Below are 23,343 nucleotides of genomic sequence, written 5' to 3' on the forward strand. Positions count from 1 at the left end.
TTTTCTATGTCAAGGGGAGGGTCCAACACAAATATAAATAAGGCTGTCTCGCCATTTAATGAAATAAAAAAGATTCAGCCCGTCTCACCACCCCAATAATTTTCCCACGGTCCCTTAGCAGACAAATTACCATTGCTAAGCCAACTTCTGTCTGTCTCATGACGCTACATTAGATGACTTTGGCTCAACAGACCAGATGCTACTTTATTATTGCCAAGTTGTGGATCAAAGAATCCTCATTTGCACACTAAATGTTGTGGTTTATGGGTAGAATATATCCGTATGTTTACGTCTCACGTACATTCATCGTCACTGCTTTACATTTTTAGAAATCACTTTTCAATATTTGAATTCCACAACGATCCAGTGTTTTTTGTCTCAGGAATAAGATGGGTGTTGCTGCTCAACCGAAGCCAACAGTAGTTTTTTTGCTGTCTTTAAAAGTCGATAAAAAATGGGTGCAGGAAGTCTGCTCTCCAAGACACCCATCTTTCACTGTGCTGTGTGTCAAATACAAATGTTTATATTACTGTCTGGTGGAAAAAAAATAAATCTTTGCTACAAAACCGTCATTACTAAATCTGTTTGTGACTTCTGTTGTCCCCTCGTGTGGCCAGTGGATGTGTGATTCATGCTCTGAAAGGTCTACAATGAAAGGATTTTCTTGCGACTGTAATTTGTTCCTCACCATAACCATTACACCGTGTGAGAAAATGCATTTATGGGGAGGAGAAGCAGTTAAGAGGGCTGCAATTAGGAAAAGGTTAGAAGTAATGAAGAAGAAGTAGCATTTCTAAATCCCATTTCTCAAAACTTCAGTTCATGAATGTCACAAAGTCACTTCCCTTTCCATACAGCAACAGTCTGGCCCCTCAGTTCAATTGAAGGTACATAAATAGGTCTTTATTTACATTTCAGAAAAACTCCATTCATATAAAAATAGTACTGTACTTATGTACAAATAGAATCTTACGAATGGATGTGAATTGTAAAGTGTGCAATACGTGGAAAGGATGTGTCAGGATGAACCACTTAACACGTGATAAAAGCTGCTTCACACATGGCAGATAGTTGTTAGCATAGCAACAGACCTTCCCCAAAACGGAATTCAAAGTTGTATTATTCAACAACAAAAGATGCATATTTAATCAAGGTCACTGAATTAAAGTCACAATTTGCTCCACATTCCCCGACATTCCTTCCGCCAATGATCTCCCTTTTAAATAGGGAGGACAATAGAAAAATATCCGCTCCAGCCGTGCTGGATGTGAGCTTCCTCAGTTGTAGTTGAATTTAAAGTTGAAGGGTCCAGAGCCGAATGGATTGAAACCCTGGAAGCCCTGGTAGCCTCCGTGGAAGTGCTGATGATGGTGACCTTGCTGGCTCTCCGGATCCATGGGGTCCTCTCCGTGGTCAAACTTGGTTCTCATCTCTAGAAAAAAAACATGTCGGTACAGAACAATTTAACAAAATAATATATACTCGGGTATTGTATTAGAAATCAATCCCTCAAGAAAGCTTCGGAGTTTTGTGACATCTGGGAAATGTTTTTGAAATTTGTTAAAAATGGGGACATTGAAGAGGCACTAGAGGTGTGAAGTTAAGAGTAGAAATGACTATTCTATTGTTAGGAATGTGTGCTGTACTTTGTTTTATGTTTGTGACCATATTCTCAATTTAATTTATGGTATCTACATAATTATATATTTATTTATTGATTTTTTTTAAATATATTTTCATTTATTTACTTCATTATATTTTAATTGTAAATATATATCCTTTTAACTTCATGTGTAGCTATTTACTTTCAATTAAGATTGTTTATAATCATTTTTATATTATTGTTTTATACACTGCCATATGTTCAATTTGGGGTACGGTTCTGTGTTGTATGGATAAAATGTATAAAATCAATAAATATATATGTAAAAAAAAAAAGAAATCAATCCCTCAAGGAATTCGTAGGTCTGTCCTCAACCAAAGGAATACTTAGTCGACTAACACTCGTACAATTTTGTCGGCTAATCGATTAGTTGATTTCATCAACAGATCTGTAAAACTGAGTTTCTCCACAAAGAATCACACAAAAGCACCACTTTAAATCTTGTGTTTACCAGAGATGTGCTCATAAGTTTTTTTTTTGGATATAAGTCATTCAGCATAGAAAAAGCCTAAAAAACAACTGTATGGGGCTGAGGGGTAATTGGAGGCGTCTACATTCCTGTCAGGTGGCTCCACCCACTCCCATTAGAGAGTATTGGGAGCAGTTGTGAGAAAGGAAGCCCCACTGTGACTGTCAAACATCGGTCAGGAGACCGGGCAGCTAACTCTACAAGTTAAGTTAAAAGGTGGCATCTAAATTTGATCTATTTATGCCGGAAAATGTGGCGACTATGAAATGTACGAGCATTCTTCTGTTTGGCCTGATTGTAGAAGAGTAACTGCCGAAATTAGGTTTTTACTGATTAATAGGGCTGTCCAATTTTACGCGATAACGCGTCAACGCAAATTTGTTTGAACGCAACTAATTTAACACATTAATGCAATCCATCTTTCGGAGGTTGTAGCGGGTTCAGCTTTATAGCTGGAGTGAAAATACTGGTATCATATGAAACTAAAAAAACCTGAGGAATCTATTAGTACCCTGTTATACCAGCTCCTCGGGAAGGAGGTTAAATAACGCCGCAAACTTGCGCTAAATATTGGCGAGGAAAAAGTGGCATGGCCATTTTCAAAGAGGTCCCTTGACCTCTGACCTCCAGATATATTAATGAAAATGGGATCTATGGGTACCCACGAGTCTCCCCTTTAAAGACATGCCCACTTTATGATAATCACATGCAGTTTGGGGCAAGTCATAGTCAAGTCAGTACACTGACAGCTGTTGTTGCCTGTTGGGCTGCAGTTTGCCATGTTATGATGATTTTATGTTAAATGCAGTACCTGTGAGGGTTTCTGGACAATATTTGTCATCGTTTTTTGTTGTTAATTGATTTCCAATAATAAATATATACATACATTTGCATAAAACAGCATATCTGCCCACTCCCATGTTGATTTGGGAATTAAATACTTGACAAATCTCCCTTTAAGATACATTTTGAACAGATAAAAAATGTGTGATTAATTGAAATTAACTATGGACAACTGTGCGATTAAATATTTTAATCGATTGACGCCCTACTGATTCATCGAACACTAACTTGATATTAGTCCAAAAAGGAAATGGACATTAATTGTGGTAAATATGTGACATGAGCATAGTTAGGGCTGTTGGGAATACTACAATTTGATTCTGTAAGATTGTTTGGATAAAACCATTTTACTGAAATAAAATTGACGCCCAGTAAAATAATGAAGGTCTCAAGCTAGCTGAACAAAATAGCAAGTAGTGAGCTGTTCCCAGCAGCAGCCCCCTCAGAGGCCTGGCATTTACTGAGAGACTGGCAGTAACAACTTTCCACCGACTCTGCAGACCACAAAACTTTTTACCTGGGTCAGTGAGAACCTCTTTAGCCTGAGCGATGTCTATGAACTTCTTCTCGGCTTTCTTCTTTTCCTCTGGATCCTGGAAGTTGTCCGGATGCCACTGCTGTGCTTGTTTCCTGTAGGCTTTGATAATCTCCTTTTTCTGTGCAGTTCTGTGACAATGGGGAGAGCATTATCAGCACATTTATTACAGATACAAAAATACAGCTTCTTTTCAGCACAAGCTGGACCAAATAAAATACTCCACTCCAAGTGTCAGGGTTACCACATCGGCTCTTATGTAATAAACCATTACTTCTTTTTATTACCGAGAGTGCTTTCATTGCCTTAAAATGTAATCCATCTTGAATTGTCAATAGTGCTTTTGAACACAAAATGTTCAAAAAGGGGATAGATGATGTGGTTTCCAGTGCAGCAGAGCTCCTTTGTAGAGCAGTGGTTGTTAAACATAGTAGTCTCAAAACAAAGCCAAATTGCTTTCTGATGCAGTCTTTGAAAAGCAACCAATTTTATAAGAAAAAAAAATATTCTTTTCAACTTTACCTATAAAATTCCCTGTCTGGAATAAAGCTATATAAATAAATAAAAAAGTATCCAAAACTTCCGTGCCCACCTCTTCACTCCCAGGATCTTATAATAATCCCTCTTGTGAGACTGTTTGAGAAGTCGCTGAGCTTTCTCCAGGCCTTCTTTTATCTGACGGTCGTTCTCGCTGTGCTTTGCAGCAGTCTCGTAGTCCTTAATAGCTGGAAAGTAAAAGAAATGGAGGACAGAATCAGTATCGCTTACTCATCCAAAGCAGCTAATGGGGAAGTGAAGCACAGTATTTAAAGACAGCAGAAGGAAACACAGGACCTTAAGACCTTATTGTGGCAAGCATCCACCCTGCTGAAGTGTCTTTGAGCAAGGCACATGGTAATGTGTCTAAGCCTCCATTAAATGAAGAATGAGAATGTACATGGATCAGCTGACAATAATTGCATTATCTTCAATCTGTGCTTTTCATTTCCTCAATTAAGCTACGGTGATTAGGTTTCTTAAACAAATGATTTTGAACGTTGGCACTGCATTTATGAATTTATGACTCACAGTAACATTGAAACACTTTGATGACTCACCTGTGATCTCAACACAGGAGACCTGTGGTGGTGTGAGCATCCCATTAAAAACATTACTTAAGAGTGTACAGCCATGCTACTGTAGCGGCTCTGTGAGGCTGTACTTAGGCACAGCAGTGCTTTGAGCTAAATGCTAACATCAGCATGTTAACATGCTCAACATGCCAATACCAACATGCTGATGTTTAGCAGGTTTAATGATTACCATGCTGTCTTCGTTTAGTGTGTTAGCATGCTAACATTTTCTAATTCACACTGAACACAAAGCACAGCTGAGGCTGATGGGAATGTCATTTTTAGTTTAGCAGGTGCTAAGTCAGAACGTTTTGGACACATTTTAATTTTGACCCGATGATTATGTTAAAAGAAATAGGCTACTATAAATGTTGTCACATTAATGTAAAGACAGATAACTTCACTTAAGTGAAGTATTGCACTTAAAGAGCTACTGTAGGGCTGTACCAAATGTTTTTAACATCCAAAGCTTCTATTGAGGTTTCGAATGAAGCTTCAAATGTCTGTCGACATATTTTATGACATCATCACCATAAATATACAAAACCCTCAACTTGAATACAGTGATTAATCGGATTAAATGAGAAGTCTTTTTTTTATCAAATCAACTTTCTTTAATGAATAGAACTCGTGCCTCCAAGCAAACATTTTTTGACTGCAGTGAAAATGTTGTTTTTGAAAGGCTAAACGCCAACAAATATGGGTTAAAGCAGAATATTTCGTTAGATAAAAACATGTGAATTTTGAAAAGGATTTAATTTATCAATTTGTCAATTCATCATTTTGTCAATAATTGCTGACTTTTGGACTTCACAACGCTCTGGAGTTATTGGAAATGTTTGGATCAAAAATGTCGGAAAACAATCCCACGCAGCCCTTACTGGAATATACTGTAATTCTACAAATAGTATAATACCATTCACTACCGAGCCTGTTTGTAACCGCTAACGACAACGTTATCTTCATTTGACCTGTTGATGATGATAATGATCGCGGTGCGCCACTGCAGAATGAATATAGGGGAAACACTGATTGGTGTAGCCTAATCTTTATCTGCAACTGTGCAGAAATACCGGGTTTAAAACAGAATGAATATCGAATGTCAAGCTTCGAAGCGTCTAACGATATTATAAAGAGCATATTTCAGTCAACTGTTTGCTTGCTGATACTGTTGTGTCAGAGATGTGATCCTCTGTAGTGAAGTAAGTAATGTAATATTTAACAAAATCAACAGTTATGATCAAAGAACTTGTAGAGAAAAAGCCCTGGTTGAAAACAATTCTTACATTTAAATAACAGTATTGTTGCCATAATCATTGGTATTACTGACTTTTTCATATCTCCATCACTATAACAACCATTATGACCAACATAGCATTATTTGACTAGTGTCCTTAGTAATCCTATCTCTGAACAGGTTTGATCTTATGCTGTTAAATAAACCACTTTATTCATCAGTACCTTCAGATCATGTTGCAGCAGCTCCAGGCTGTTCGTGTGTGCACGTTTGAGGCACCATATGAAACACCATATGTTTGGGTTATGCATCATACAGTATATGGGAACATTATGAATTAATCTAAGGTAGTTTGCGGATTATATGAACTAAATGAAAACTGTTGTGGAGCTTTAATACATCTCTTATCTTTTTTTCATAGCTGCTATTTTCTTTGCGCGTGTTCACTTTTCCATCTAACACGCCGAGATAAAAGTAAAATAAAACATCGCTGTGTCACACTAACCTCAAGTGGATACGAGCCAACACATTTCAGCTGGTGCCTGTAACGCACCACATGTTAGCTTTTGATGATTTAGTGAATTAATGTATCATATATTTTCATCTCTAGAAATCTATCAACTTGTGAAGTGGCCTTTCTGGATGCACACTGAGGTTCGTTCCTCGCCTGTACCAGTTTGCTTTTCTGGTGATTTGCTCCACACCACAATGGTGGGAGCGGCATAGTAGTAGTTTTGCACTTTAAAACGTCAGCAGCGCACTATTCCTGTGTTCTATGATATATTTTTGTCACAGTAATAAGTTGAGGCACATAATACTTTATTATTAATTGTTTATTAGATTTATTTAGTTGCACAGGAAAAAATAATTTTCTGGCGTTGTAATGATCTCATCAGCTACTAGGGCTGTCAATCGATTAAAATATTTAATTGCAATTAATCGTGTTTAATCATGGACAATTGCAAATTAATTGCACATTTTGTATCTGTTCAAAATGTACCTTAAAGGGAGATTTGTCAAGTATTTAATACTCTTATCAACATGGGAGTGGGCAAATGTGCTTGCTTTATGCAAATGTATGTATATATTCATTATTAGAAATCAATTAACACAAAACAATGACAAATATTATCCAGAAACTCTCACAGGTACTGAATTTAGCATAGATAAAATGTGTCAAATATTCAATACTCTTATCAACATGTGAGTGGGCAAATATGCTTGTAAGTTTGGAGCGCTATTTAACCTCCTTCGCAGCAAGCTAGTATGACATGGTACCAATGGATTCCTTAGGTTTTCTAGTTTCATATGATGCCAGTATCTTCACTCAAGCTTTAAAACTGAGGGTACGGTACGACCTCCGAAAGATCGATTGCGTTAAAGAAATTAGTGGCATTAAAACAAATTTGCATTAACGTGTTATTGCGTTAACTTTGACAGCCCTACTAGCTACATTTACTAGCTACTATCAACATAAAGAGAAAACTGCCCTATGAATACTAAAAACATTTTCTTTTTAATGTGTACTTATTATGGCAGAACAAATACTGTCTAATTCTTACTAGGATCTCATCTACAGCAGCTGGCCTGTACTACATGACAGCCTCTCTTTTTAGCAGATTGACTGCCTATAGGAAAGTGTCAGGTATTAGATAAAGTATTTTCTGCACTAATTTCAATGATGCACATTGTCAAACTGTGGTCACACACACAACAGATCCATTTTAGTTACCTCAATCCCAGCCTCAACTATCAGCAGTCTATTGCAAAAATAACCACAAAAAATCTCGACTCTTCTATGCGTCACACTGGTTGGTTATGAGTCATCCCTTTACAGTCTTTCGGTTTAGGTAGTGCAAATCAATAGGAGTGTTGGAGCCTGACGCACTGGATACAGTTCAGAGTTTCATGAAAATTGTGAAGAAAGACAATGAAAACACTGGTTTTGAGTACTGCACCACAGTGTCTCTGCCAATATTGATACCAATCCTATATGTCCTGTCTTTCTCTTAAAGCCACTATGTGTAGGATTTGTACATTTTTCAACTTTGGGATCATCACATTTTTCAATAAACAAAACCTCTATTGGTAGGTTTTCTTTTTGGCACTTACTGTATTAATAAGGTGCACTTTCACAAGCCATATTCCGCTTGGCTGGTCCGAATCACAGTCAAATTGATTCTTTTGGTTTGTTTTCTATTTAGTCTAGTTCAGTTTCACAGTGCACAAATTAAAGCGGACCAAATAAAAAAATAACAATTTGCTCAGGGGCGTGTACAAAGGAGCGAATTTATCTTCTTCGTCTCGAGAGGAATTACGTACTTTGATATATTGCTGCCAAAGTTTTTTCACTTTGACTCAACACCAATCTACTGTGCACACATCCCTTCTCTTTCTGTTTATCTCAAATGACTTTATAAACGTCACTATTTTTGTGGAATTTATTTAGCATATTCTGTATGTTCTCACCCTGTGGATGGATAGACTGGCGACCTGTCCAGGGTGTACACCGTTTTCGCCCAATGTTAGCTGGGATCGGCTCCAGCAACCCGGTTGCGGTTACAGATAATGAATGAATGGATGTTCTCTGTGGCCAAAATGTCAAGCAAACAAACATCGGACTCCTGCAGAAGTCCAGGTCAGTACTCTCCCACTCATGTTAACCTGTGTCCAACTCAACAAATGCCCACACAGGCAGCCTGCGTTATAGTTTGCTTGGAAATGGTCCGAGACCATCTCTCGCAAGCGGTCTCGGACTGACTGTTTTGGTCCGCATCATAGTACGATTACTGCGTTCATAACCGCCCAAACGAACCGCACCAGAGTTTGATTAAAAGGACTAAATGTTGGCTTGTGAAAGCGCCCCTATACAACTTTGTCCCATTCCTTTGCATGATGCTTCTGCACATGTTCTATAAAGTTTATTCCATTCCTTGACACCCTTCACATTCACACTTCGCCCTTTTGCTTTTTTGTCCGGCAGGCAGCTTGCTCTCCCTCGCCCGCTACACTACCGTTACTTGATGTTTCAGGGTAGGTATATTTCAATTTTTTTCATTTAACCTTTTTCCAACATTTAATCCTATGTTTTTGGCTATCATCAGACTGATAGTCATTAGAAGGTCGAATGTGTGAGAGTTTCAAACTGAGCAGTGAAAATGATTCTATAGGAACCAGGGTTTGGACATCGCATTGGCATCTGTGCACAAAGACACAGAGACAGGTGGGATGGCTTACATTACATTTCAAACTTAATTGACAGATAAACATAAAATATAGGCAGGGATTTTGACAAAAAATATCCATCGGCTGTTTGCGCGGCGGTAGCAGAACATCAGGCGACAGGTAAAATGATGGCTGGGACACAAACTATTCCTGGGGATTTCACCATCTGCCATCACTGGACTTTCTACGATTTGACAACAGATAGGGGAGACCGTTGTTTCAGCCTAATTCCCCCTCTGCCAGCAAAGGCTTTATGGAGATAGTAAGTGCTGTGTGTGTGTGTGTGTGTGTGTGTGTGTGAGTGTGTGTGTGTTTTGGCACTGCTACTGAAGAATGGCTTTAGGCTTGATAATCAAGAAATTCTGCATAATTTCAGCCAGCAGTGCAGGGCAGCTCTACATCTTGCGGGCTATTCTTACTTCCAACACACTGTGCGCCACACATAATTCTAATTATACTGTATGGGATAAATACTCTTACAGATGACGTTTGTCTTTTTCAAGCTTTAGACATAGCAGTTATGTGCTTCCACCAAATTAGCATGCGGACAGCACTGTATTTATCTACATTTAGTCTGTATTGTGCTTATTTAAATTCAGTGATAAACAGAAAGATTGTGTTAAATGAAGCACAATTTAATTGGATGTGAGCATCCGTCGCTTTTCTGACCCTATGCTGCCTGACAGCATTTCCTTTGGATGTTTACATTAAAATCACATTTTCCATTAGACATAAACAACCAACAAACATTCCAACAAATAAAATGATCAGATGGTGAGATGCTTATATGATATTTTAACTTAATTTCACTGTGTATTTTTTGTAATGCTACAAGGACCCCCTGTGTTAGACTCCTGCCATGACACCAGTGTACAGTGTAGTAGAGTTAGGAACATTACAAGATACACCTACAGTAGCTAAAACCTTCATGGAGGTAGGATTTATTACAGGGCTGTTGTATTAGACTGCATTAGTTTTAGCTAGGTGTACCTAATAAACTGGCAATTGAGGGCAGATTTCAGTAATTTAATTTAAATGTCTGTCATGTCACTAAACATTACTAATAAAAACAGGTAAAATGAGTAGAGAGTAGAGCTATTTAGAAAAATAGTCTTATTTGGCATTAATAAATCAATACACTTTGTTTCCAAACGACTACCATTTTCACATCTGTGCTCAAATTCAGTCCATCTTCACCGAGAAGACATAGTGGCCATGGACTTTCTCAAATGAAATGAATAAATTCCCAGTGAAGGTTGGTAGACTCAACAGCATTTAGTGTGGAAATTTAACAGACTGACTCCATTAAAGGGCAGGTCCATTATTTTTATTTATTTATTTGTTTTATGTTTTTATATCTGTAGCTTCCCTTTGGTGTTCCTACTGTATTCAAATCCGAACATTCAAATTTTGGTCAAAGTACGTATGTTTTGGCATCAAAATGTTATTTTCCCAAGCCCTTCTAAAAGCTTGCAAGCTAAGTAATGTACTGCTGTGTGAACGCCACGTTAGTTCAGATCCGAAAGTCACACAATAACACAGACAAGCTAACTGATAGACCAGCAACTCCCGTGTTCTGCGAGGCAAAATGTTTTTGTGAATGGAGTCTGGTCTGGTGGCTTTAAAGACAGCGATATAACAGCTTCAGATCCCTGTCGGAAAGGACTCTCTGATGGCAAGGAAAAGCTGTGAAAATATTGTAAATATAGTGTACACAGCTGCTTTACCTCGCCGTCAGACAGCCATTTCCGACGGGGAACTGAAGCCATTACATCACTGTCTTCAAAGCCACCAGACTACATTCACAAAAGCAGTAATTTTACCGCGGGTGTATATATACATTACAACCCCACTACAAAAAATCGGAACTAACCCTTTCAGTTATTTCCAAACTTAGTATAGCAAACTTTAACTCAGCTAGTGCTGCCGTTCCTACGTACGTCACTGCTTTATGCAACGGTTTCCATTTCCATTCGAAAAAAAACGAAACAGAACGCAGATGGACCCGCCCTTAAGATTGAAAAATGAATAGATCTCAACTACATACGGCTTCAACTGACAGGCTTACCTTCCTCATACTGTTCATCTTGGACATAGGCCTCAGCTCTGTCCTTCAGCACGTTAACGTTCTCCGGGTCCGACTGGAGGACTTCGCCACACACTGAGATAGCTCTGCTGGGCTGCTGGCCCTGCTCATCACACAAAGAAAAAACATGTTGTTTAAATGTATTGTTAAATGAAGTCAAAGAGTGAGTTAATGCATCTCATGGTAGCAGCAAGGGGTCTTACCTGTGCCAACGCATGGCACATGCGCTCTTTGGCAAGGAGAGCGAAATGGTGCACGTTGGGCTCGGTCTTCATCACCGCCTCGTACTTGCTCACTGCTTCTTCATACCTAAAAGAGCAGGAAGCAGGTGGGTGTTTGAACAACGCTGTGACGCCGTCAATACAGCAGAACGCAACATGGATCATTGCACCCACAAACATCATGTCGCTCTGTTATTCACTCCATTTAGTCTTGTGTACATGATGTCTTGTATACGTCAAATATGATGTGACATCCATTCACATTAAGATGGGATTTGCACGGCTGTTTGTAAGATCAGAAAGTGCTCGGAGTGCTTGAGGGAAAGGCAGCCGTCATTCTGCAGCTGATGAAATCCCTGGTATTCAGAGAGGATATTATTTTATATTTACAGGGATATACAATTGCCAGAACACACACACACACCTCTGCTCTTGGATGAGCTCCTCTGCAGACTGGATCTGTTTGTTGAGCTTCTTGACCTGCTTGTAATGGCTGTAACACTGTTTGTGATCAGGATCAAGCTTCAGGCACTCACGCACCTCGCTGCAAATTAGACGAGAGGAGGAGGAAGGTCAGAACAGACTCATTTTCCATATTACCTGATGTACAGTACGTGCTATATTGCCAACTTATAGAGGGTGGACAAAAATAACAATACAGATTTCAACTATGTGGTCATTTTTGAAGCTATAGTTTGTATTGTTGTTAAACACAAATCCTGGTATGTGTCGTATAAGTAAGTGCTGCCGCCACATTACATTCTGTAAATGTACAGTGTTAATGACTGAAAGATATTTATACGTTTCATTTCCAGAAAAATGTAGGGCTGTCCCGAATACCATTTTTAGGTCTTCGAAGCTTCGGTGATGAATATTCAAAGGTATTCAAAGCTTTGCAGCGCTGCAGGTTGGAATGTTTTGTCTGTCTGTCTCCATCTCCCACGTTTCAGTGCCTGGCACAGTGTCGCTCCCGCACTACAGTACACACACGCACCTCTACACACAACAAACAGCGATATCCGTCTGAGAATAACTAATAATAATAATCAATGTTCAATTTGAATAATTAATAATGTTGTGGGATTATTCCTTATTTCATGGGCTATTTGGGGATTTATACATTATTATTACATACTTAAATAAGAAAAACAAAAAAATAAAGCTTTCAAATACTGATTTGTAGGTTGATTACCATGGCAACAGTTGAAACTTCAAAGCTTTGAAGCATTCGGGTCAGCCCTACAACAATGACCATCAAGTTTAGAGAAAATAGTCTCAACAATAAACAAAGGTAATGAGCCATTTACTGCAGGACTATTGCTTTGTATCGTGAGATGTCTTCTGTTATTTCCTCCTCTTCACATAAAAACAAATGCAAGAAATATGTATTTAATAGCCTTCTACAGCAGTTACACTGATATGAAGTAGAGCTTCAATCCATGGCGTTTAAAAAAAAAAACAGTGTCCTCAGATGGATAATGTCAATGTACAAAAATAATTTTGATGTAATCTATTATAAATTGTGCCATGTTTGATTCTGGAGGGAACACCTTAGTAATTGGGAAGTTCTCTCATGGTGAAACTGTTGAATCCTGCTACTTGTCACAATGTCTGATACTGATACAGTGTGGGAGCCTCAATCTTACTTTAGGGACATCTCGTGGTCTCCAAGATTATAGTAGATGGTGCTGAGTTTGTAGAAAGCCGGGGTATTGTCACTCTTTAACTTGGACGCAGCTTTGAGGTCACTGATGGCTTTCCCCATCTCTCCCATTCGTATAAAACACTCCGCTCGCATCTCACGAGAGGCCACATCCCAAACGCACGTCTGTAACAGGCGGAAAAATATCTCTTACAAACCACAATTTACTATACAAATGCTCTGTAGACTCTGCAGTGATGATAACATGGACAATGGCATGCTCGCAGGAAAATTAGGCAAATGCTGACGAGGTAGGTATCTTACCTCAATGATAGTGTCGAGCTGGGCAGCAGCTGTCACATAATCCTGGCTGCTGAAGCTGATGCGTGCCTGAGCCACCAGTCGCTGAATTTCATCCGACTTTGTCAGCTGACTCTGGGCTTCCCTCTCCTCTTTGTCGTTTGGGTTGGACTTCAGCTGGAACATTGCAAGGCAAGACATTAAATTGCATGCTTATGGTCATGATTAAAGCGGTCTATCTAGGAAAAAAAAAGTTAGTGACTTAAAAGACTTGAATTCAGTCCGTCACCAACACATTCCAATATGAGCTCTTCTATTTCTGAAGAAGTTCTTGTGTCGACTTTACCTCTTCAGAGCATTGCCTATCACATCATTAGCAGTGCTTACCATTCCCTAAACCCATTACATTATAATTATCCCCATCATAGAGGTCATCATATTCACAAGAGCAATCTCTGCTAACAACACATCCTTTACAAATAGACCTGGGTACCCTTAAAGTGTTTCCTGCTTGCTCAGCTTAGGAAAAAGCGTAATGCATAAATGTGATGCATTAAGCGAGGCCAACATTGTGGACTGCTGAAGCAGCAGGACAGCACGCACCTCTGGCCAGATCCCTTGACAGTACCGCAAAATGTTGCCCACGTAAAAGTGTATAAGCCCAGATGGCTTCTGCTGGGATGTGCCCTCTTGATTGCAATTTTCTATTCCATAGACACTCCCAGAAAGTGACTGTTTAACTTGTATTATTTAATCATACAGTTTAGCAGCCTATAACATATTGAACTTCATATAAGCCACCTGAGGTTTTACATTACAGACAGCCAAACAGCAATACAAGACTAACCACTGAGCTTCAACATACATATAATAAAGCTAATCAAAAGATGACTGATTTGCTGTGTGTTCAATACAAGGAAATGTAAGGACAAGGCACTAATGATCCAAACAGGCTTGTGAGGCTGCAGGCCCGCCACATGTCCTTGGCACAATGTGACACTGACATTCACACTCTATCCCCATGTAGAAGAGGAACTGAATTTTTGCCTGCATGATTACCTCACCTGAGAATACAGCAGCTTTAAATGGAATCTAGGATTTAATCGTAGATATAACAAGGGCATTTATGTCTTCTGGGAGTGCTGTGAAACTTCTCTGTAAAATGGTAAATCTAATGGAAAATGCATTAGCGAGCTCCAGTCTTAATCCTCAACGAGTACCTTAAAATGATCCCTGAAGGTCCAAATGAGACTTCGCTGCCAATTTAAGTATTATCTACATATTTTAAGATGGCTTATGGATGCAGGGTATTCCTGTTCTCTAAGGTCTAATGTGGCCTTCAGTATCTGTTTTTAACTTCCTTGCCACTTGGTTTAAAAGCCTTTTCCATTCACCCCATAAATACCAAAAGCTCTCATGTTGTCAACCTCATTGTAGAACAGTACAGCATAGTGAAATAAATAATACAATTAAAGTGTGCACACTGCATAGAAAAGCATAAATATCCTTCACAACATTAAGCCTATAGTCTTCATGCTTGAGTTTAGCTTCACAGTAACACCATGGTACAGATCAACACTGACACCTCCTGGCGATCTCTGCTTATCTAACAAAATAGTGACTTCTCAGTCTTGTTGCTGTTGAGTTTAAACTGGATATTCCTTTACTTACCACCTTCTTGAAGTCATTCTCTGCTTCATCTAGTCCCCCCTGCTTCAGAAGGAGATTTCCTCTCTGAAGGCGTGCCTGTGAAGAGAGTGAGAGAGGAGTTGTTTTGCGTAATACCAGTACAAAATATACTGTAGACTTTATCAACACAGCTGACATAACTGACCGGTTTCCCAGCAGCGTTGTGCCTGGGGCTGATCTGAATTATAATATTTGCACATATATTGTATATACAAATATGGGGATGCACCTATCCAACTTTTTCAGTCCCGATACCGATAGCGATACGTGGGCTTTGGGTATCTGCCGATACCGAGTACCGATCCGATACCAGTGTTATATTAATAAGCTGTATGCCTCACTGTGTGGAAGTGACTGGGATCATTCTTTTATGTGTAAGGCAACATCAGGCTTGACTTAAACATTGCTTTCCTAACTTTGTAAAACAAATGTAACAAATAAATACATAGATATACATTTACTGTATTACTGTATTTACTGTACTGTTATTTATTATTAAAATAATAAATCGTACACCATTTACTTGGTAAAAAAATCTTCAAAATTAACAGGAATTACAATTAAAATGTAAACCTTGTTAATGCAGCAACAAATTAGTCAAAACTTAAACAGGAATTAAGATTTGAGTCTATAATGTATATAGTATACAAACATAGAACTAAATTGAATAGACCGGTCCCATTGTCACAGATACCCGATCCAGCTATTTAAGTCAGTATCAGCCCGATATCGGTGCATCCCTATACAAATATACCTGTTTCTTCCAACTACTTATGTAGATGTGTTTCTCACACCGTTCTGCAAGTCTGCAGTATGACATAAAACTGTGTGCAACTGATGTGAAAAGAGAAACTCACAGATGTGAAGTCTGGTTTGAGTTCAATAACTCTGCTCAGATCTGGCAGTGCAGACTTTGACTTCCCCATTGCTAGAAACACTGTAGCTCTCCTGTAGTAGGCCATGTAGTTCTTGGGATCTCCGTCTGACAACAGGACAAAAGAAAACAAGATTTTAATCCTTAATGTCTTTGTGTATAACCTAAACATCTTTTTTAAACTCAGCATGTTTTCTGCCACTTACCCACAGCAGCATGGAAATGAGAGAGGGCATCGGCTAGCTGGCCAGCAGCGAGCAGTTTCTTCCCCATCTCCATATGATTGTCCACACTCCCATCCCGGCCACATTTCACTCCTGAAAAACAAACAATACTGATATCCTGCGACCACATATACTGGAGCATATTACCACAGACTAGTAGCCACAGTACAGTACTCCATTCTTAATGTATTCACGTTAATTACCAGACAATGACAGGCGGCAGCATAAATCAGAGAGATTACTTTGACATGTAGGCTAGCTAGCTGTCATACGTAGCAGTTAAGTTGCAAGTTTATTTGTTTTGTTTTGCACAATTTAAGACTATACAACATAACAACAAAATAAATTAATAATATAAAGTGCAGGAAGAGGCAAAAAAACCCACTGGGCTTATCTGAAGCCTCCACCTAGAGACAAGATTAATATAAAGAAATAATATGACTACATCATAGTGATAACAAACAATTAGGACAAGATATATATAATAATAACAATACAGTAAATATATTAAAAAAAAGTATGTGTGTTGTGTGTAAGTGTATGGTTAGTGTTTGTGAGGAGAATATTGATTTAAATATCTATAAAGACTTCTGGGTAATCGTAACCAAACAACATTGTGAGTGGGAAAAAATAAAAAACATAAAAAACAGATACATGAACAACATGGAGGAAAAGCAAGTACAAAACAGCAATTAAATGACCCTTTAAGCGAAACATTTGACAGATGAACAGTTTATTGAAAGATGTGAAAAGCTACTCCATAATTAAGTTCCTGTAAATCTTATTGAGAACTGACCTCTACTAGTGAGGAGTTTAACGGTTAACGGTTACTGTAGCTACATTACACTATGCTAACGTTACCAAGGAGACGGTTGAGTTCACATGTAGGCTGAACTAATGGTAATTAATAAACTAAAAAACGGTTTGACTCGATATAAGTTAACATTAGTGATTAGCTAGCTTAACGTTAGCCTCAACTGTTATCAATTTCAAAAGATAACGTTTACCAACTGACATTAACGTTAACTAAAAGCAGGCTGTCTGAACCGTTGCAAAGTTCTACATCAGTTAACAGTGACGCTAATAAGCTAACGTTAACTTATATGTAAAGTACAGTATGTTATGTTAACTTATATCGAGTCAAACCGTTTTTTAGCTTATTGATTACCATTAGTGTAACCTACATGTGAACTCAACTGCCTCTTTGGTAACGTTAGAATAGTGTAATGTAGCTACAGTAACCGTTAACTTGCAACGTAAAGCTACGTATGACAGCTCACTGTTAACTGACATAGAACTTTGCAACGGTTCAGACAGCCTGCTGGTAGTTGACGTTATGTGGCTAATGTCAGTTGGTAAACGTTAAGCTATTAAATTGATAACAGTTGGCTAACGTTGAGCTAGCTAATGTTAACTTATATCGAGTCAAACCGTTTTTTAGCTTATTGATTACCATTAGTTCAGTCTACATGTGAACTCAACTGTCTCCTTGGTAACGTTAGCATAGTGTAATGTAGCTACAGTAACCGTTAAAACGTAAAGCTACGTATGACAGCTATCTAGTTGTCATAGTGATTAACGTCACTGTTAACTGATATAGAACTTTGCAACGGTTCAGACAGCCTGCTTGTAGTTAACGTTATGTGGCTAATGTCAGTTGGTAAACGTTAGCTATTGAAATCGATAACAGTTGGCTAACGTTGAGCTAGCTAATCACTTATACGATACGATACAACTTTATTGTCAGTTTGCACTGAGATGCAAAATGAATTTCAGTATAATAAAGTTGTATCGTATCGTAAAAGTTAACATAAGCTAGCTTAACGTTAGCCAACTGTTATCAATTTCAAAAGCTAACGTTTACCAACTGACATTAGCATTTAAACATTAACGTAGAAGCAGGCTGTCTGAACCGTTGCAGAGTTCTATATCAGTTAGTAGTGACGTCAATAAGCTACTTGCTGTCGTTAACTTGCTGAGTTAAAGTATAAAGTCTTACCTTCATATCTCATGTCGATCAAAACAAGAACATACGGGATGTAAGTCAGTATTTTTTGAGCGACATGATCGATGGCAACCATGGTGTTATATTAGCATCAGACAGGTCCGATCTTGTGTCCACAAACTTCAGATAACGATGTTATTTTAACTAATGTTTCCTTTAATTCTCAACAGTCCCCATGTGTTGACAGCACTACTACTTATTCAGCATTGCTTCTTCTCACTTTCTCCCCAGCAGTCGCAGCGGAGCAGCGGACTCAAGCAGGCCGGGTCGTGGGTGACTGTGATTGGCTGGGATTGTTTGGAAAACACCGCCCACATCTGCTGGCTCAACGGAGAGGAGCCACGGCAGCATAAGACCGGTCATGATATACCGGTATGTGTGTGTGTGTGTGTGTGTGTGTGTAGTTTGTTTTTTAACATTGTTGAGGTCCCACTCATGGTGTGGGGTCAGCTTTGTGGGGAACAAATTGCTGGTCCCCTCAAAGCAACCCAGCCAACATGGTTATGTGGGCCCCACATGGGTTATGCTGGGGGTACCTGGGTACCAAGTGGGTATGGGTACTTGGGTCAACTAAGTTGGTCCCACATGGGCACCCCATGTGGGCTACCTGTGTGGGTCCTAGTTGGGTCACTACTGGGAAATTAGTGCATTGGGCCAACATGGAAACTGTGGACAAACCCTCTTACAACACACATTTCAGCCCATGTAGTCCCCATGTAGTACCCACATAGAACTTAAAGCCGGGACCAAGATGGGTCTTGGGTATGTTGCCCAGTTGGGGCCCACATAACACCCATTGTAATCCTGCATGAAATCCATGTGGGCAATTGACATTGGGTCATTATGGAACCCGCGGACAATCCCATATAGGGCCCATTTTTCAGCCCTTTTACTATCCACATGGGCCCCACATACAAATGTTGACTGGGAACTATAGCCAGAAATATTAATCTAGGTGGGATATAATGTGTGCAAGAACCCCAAATTTGGTAGGCATCATTGGGCAAAAAATCCATAATAACCTTTCAGCATATTGTAATTCAAGTGTTCTGAGAAATAACTAGACTTCTGCACCTCCGCATGGCTCTGTTTTCAGGCTTTAAAAAATCTAGCTTGACGGAAGACTTTTGTTATTTGTTTTATTTGTTTTTGTTTTATTTATTTTGCACAATTTAAGACTACACAACATAGCAAAAAAAATAAATGAATAATATACAGTGCAGGAAGAGGCAAAAAAAAAACACTGGGCTTATCTGAAGCCTCCACCTAGACACAAGGTTAATATAAAGAAATAATATGACTACATAATAGTGATAACAAACAATTAGAACAAGATATATACGGACAGAAGTACAGAAACACAGACTATTTTCACACATATGCATTTGTAGCTGACGTCTTGGTGGTAGCGGTGATCCCAGAGATGCTGCTGCCTCTGCTGCCGCTGGTTGTCCTTGATTTTCTGCTCTCACTAATCTCTGTACGAGCTGAAGACACAATGCTCTTTTTTGTCGGAACAACTCGGTAGGCATCAGGCAATTGGTACTCAGGGTATCTTTTTGAGCTGTGAAGTTCAGATTTAAGAAATGGATGGTTATTTTTTAATAGAAGTAAGTAATAGAAATGCCATAAACATATCTGTGACAGTAGCAGCATTTTACCTCGAGTGGCACCCTTCTCTCCCTGCAAAGATACTGATAATAAGGCCTCCAACAACAAGTAAGGTGGAGCCTCCCCAGCCGACAAAGACACCAACGCCTATTTCAAACCTGGCAATAAATAAAAGAATAATATATAAATGTACAATTATTTCACAGAATCATCTGGTAAATGTTGTTACATGACATAATCTGAGTTTGTAATATATTTTATCCATATCACTTGAAAATTATACATACTTCTGAGCTTTGTAGTTAGGGTCTTGAAATTCTGCTCTTATTTTGTTTCCATAGTAAGAGAAAGAAACCATAGAGCACATCCCTGAAACAATAAGCACATCATAATTTTAACATGCATCATATAGTGTTTTGCAATTTGAGTTTTTTTTTCCAAAAAAAGTCTGTGTAATGTCTTACCTCCAATGAGATAGTTCATCCCCCCAGCAAAGGTTACTCTTGCATTAGCAAGCTCTGATCCCCCAAGCTTTGTGCACTTCATTCCCACTAAGACTAGAATTGACCCAAAGAAAGCCAGGATAATAGCGATGATGATGAGAGCACGGCACATGTGAATGTCCCCTGTCAAAGAACAGCAAAGCAATGTTATGCACACATTACAAGGTGCAGTAAAAAAAGACTAGGGAGCTTGTTTTTATTGATCATCATGCCTTTGCTGAAGCTGAAATACATTTTACTTACAATTCAGAGCAAGCATTGATGGAATTCCCTTGCAGTCAGATACTCCAGTTGAATCAGATATACAATCCTTCCACAGGTTGGAGAAGTAGTTTGAAGTGGTCAAGACTATGCTATCTACCTCCGACCATGTCCAGATCTCCGTGGGCATGGTGGAACACACCAAGATCCATCCAGCTACACAGACCACAAAGCAGCCGATCTCCATGTACATCACCACAGTCCTGTAACTCATGCTTGCCTTGAAGTTGAGCCTCTCTACAGAGAAAAGGCAAATCCAACAGCTCCTGAACGCAAACTGTGGGGCGCCTGTGTGCCTGGCATTGCAAGGAAACACACAGGTAAGCACACACAAGAGGCCAAACTCGGTTTGTGTACATCATCACATGTTTTGCCTTGAACTGATTCCACTGTTTTGTGATGGTATGTTTGGTAATGTGTTTGTTGTTGATATAAAACACATGAGCCTACCAGCATGGGTTCAGTCTTACCATTTAGCTCTTACTTCAGATGCTGTGTTAAAGTATAAAAATGTGAACAAGACAGAGTTAATGCAGTTAATAATGTGGTATGAACTCAGCAGTCACATGACAAAGGGTTGATAATATATAATATAATATATGACATTGAAAATGCTCTTTGACAAATTGAAGCTTTTGTTCCTTTTTGTCCTTCCCTTTAAATATGTTTGATAACACTGTAAGATTTATTATTATGTTTTCTCTTAAATTCCCTTGTTCTTCTCTTTGTTCTGACTTTTGTAGAGTTCTAAGGTTAGACGAAGATAACTTGAGATTTATGAATACCATTATATTGAGTTACTTTGTATCTTTCTAATCTGTTTAATGTTGTTTTCTGACTGATGACATGCATGATAAAGGTAAGTTAAAGGTGATCATCAGTCAAACCAATTTCTAGTCCTCTCATTGGATTACAATCTCATGAAATCCAACACAAAAACATAAAGTGCACCTTCATAAATGACCATAGTTAGTTGAACCAACACCTTTTCTGGCGAAGTTATAACGATTTAACATTCTAAGAAGCTTGTGTTTATTGTTTATTGTATCCGCCCTTTTATTGTAGCCCCTTCATGCTACACACTCATAGAACATAATATTCAAATATTTACATTGGAATAGTATGTAGTATGCAAGACTGCTTATATATAAACATGTACAGGTTACTTGCAGTTAAAGATACATTGAGCAAAATAAATACAAAATATTACACACTTAATTACAAATACATTACAAATGAATACATTAAATTAGATTAAATAAATTAAATAAATTAGACTATATAAGACCATTTTTTTTACCAAATATTTTTTTCATTTTTCTGTTTAATCATAATACATATAATATCCTAACATTCAAGACAGTAATACAACTGCTGATGTTGGGGAATTTCTATTTCTACACAGCAAACCCCTGGAAGAAACATTTAAATATTCTAAACTTCATACCGGGCGAGCCACAGATTGATATCAGCAAATTGTGCAGCTATTAGACCGAAACCACCAAGTTTCTCACAGTGTGATGTATCTTTTGTGGCTTCCGGGGCGCTGCTCAGCGGCTGACCCAGAGCTTCACATCTATTTTAGACCCAATATACAGTAGCTCTTTTAAGACTCACCAGTGGTTTCAACTAAAAGTGTTATATATTCACATCCCTCACACAAATGCATTCTTATCAAAGTGCTGCATCCTGGAGGAGTTGCTGTAGTCAGGAGGCGGCCTCTGGTTTACAGACTTTGCCTGCCCTCTTGGGTAGGAGGAGATATGAGAATGTGAGGCAGTGCCGTAGTAGATATAGTTTGCCTGACTGTGGCTGTAAAGAGACAGAACACAGATGCATCTTCATAAATCAAGCACCTATATAACTCAACAGAATTGATTTATACATGTATCTTCTGTATAATGTAAAAATAGTATACGTGTTCCTCAAAGCACCTTTTGGTATGTTTAAAGAACCTGCGATGGAAAAGCAGAGGATGCTGCCTCCGAGGATACAGAGGATAGAACCTGACCAGCCGATAAAGAGAGCAACACCCAGGGAATACTGACAAAGACCTATAATTGAAGGTTATATTGACAACATTTTATAAAGAATAGACAATTTTTTTTAAATTTTTTTTTTAAATACATCCACAGAGCTTTTAGAAAGGTGCCAAATAAAAGTATGGCTTTTCCTAATAAAATATTATGATTGTGAATTAATCATTTAAAAAATTTTGACAGGTCCACAATTAATATTTTGTTTATCTCTGTTGAATATATCAGACGGTTGGTTCTCACTTCTAACAAGGCTTGTGAGCCAATAGAATAACTATGTTGGTATCACGTGGTAGGCCTATATCTGTGTCGTCAGCGATCAAGTTGCCAGTTAGTGTGGAAAAAAACAGACACATGGCTGAGTTTGACCGCACTGACGCTGGTGTCTCCCATTAGGCTGCAGAATACGTGAATATTTACTGTGGCAATATTTGACAACTGATGTTAGCATATATATTAGCTATCTTAGCTTAATCGTCTGAACAACATTAGCCCATAAAATTACAATTCAGCATATTTAAACAAAACCAACAACAATTACCACCAATATGAAATCTGTGCAACAAACTGGCAACCACTTGTTTTGAAGTGAATGCAATGGAACGGGGGAGGGAGAATGTGTCATCCAGGGGCTGAATGTTATCAATGTTATCAATAGCTCCTATAATGATTGTTTTTTCTTAATTGGTTGAATCACATCAAAACCCTTTGGCTCTTACAGTGATCATACAGTCATACAGTGCTTACTTCAGCTCCACAAACGTTGGCTCGAAAAACTCTGTTATCTGGTGTGCATACAGGGAGCAT

At 38.6% G+C, this 23,343-nt stretch overlaps 2 protein-coding genes and 1 long non-coding RNA gene across 3 annotated transcripts; 1 reads left to right on the top strand and 2 right to left on the bottom strand.

The window, feature by feature from the left end:
* Positions 1–241: 241 nt before the first annotated feature.
* On the bottom strand, positions 242–18,201 carry dnajc3a (DnaJ (Hsp40) homolog, subfamily C, member 3a). The gene is made up of 12 exons (XM_037789914.1): positions 18,120–18,201; positions 16,103–16,213; positions 15,880–16,004; positions 15,005–15,079; positions 13,358–13,510; positions 13,038–13,219; positions 11,816–11,935; positions 11,374–11,479; positions 11,153–11,273; positions 4,103–4,235; positions 3,493–3,641; positions 242–1,432 (listed from the first exon to the last, which is right to left on the bottom strand). Exons 1-12 carry the CDS (start codon positions 18,199–18,201, stop codon positions 1,278–1,280), a joined length of 1,512 nt encoding a protein of 503 aa, XP_037645842.1. The 3' UTR covers positions 242–1,277.
* On the top strand, positions 17,884–20,696 carry LOC119500262. The gene is made up of 3 exons (XR_005209582.1): positions 17,884–18,159; positions 18,357–18,497; positions 20,559–20,696. It is a non-coding gene; the product is annotated as an uncharacterized LOC119500262 (long non-coding RNA).
* On the bottom strand, positions 19,343–20,831 carry LOC119500260 (claudin-10). The gene is made up of 5 exons (XM_037789916.1): positions 20,483–20,831; positions 20,201–20,362; positions 20,024–20,105; positions 19,787–19,894; positions 19,343–19,689 (listed from the first exon to the last, which is right to left on the bottom strand). The coding sequence occupies exons 1-5, from the start codon at positions 20,712–20,714 to the stop codon at positions 19,497–19,499; spliced, it is 777 nt and encodes a 258-aa protein (XP_037645844.1). The 5' UTR covers positions 20,715–20,831; the 3' UTR covers positions 19,343–19,496.
* Positions 20,832–23,343: the final 2,512 nt, after the last annotated feature.

This window comes from Sebastes umbrosus, chromosome 13 (genome assembly GCF_015220745.1).
Source record: "Sebastes umbrosus isolate fSebUmb1 chromosome 13, fSebUmb1.pri, whole genome shotgun sequence".
NCBI classification, from domain to species: Eukaryota; Metazoa; Chordata; class Actinopteri; order Perciformes; family Sebastidae; genus Sebastes; species Sebastes umbrosus.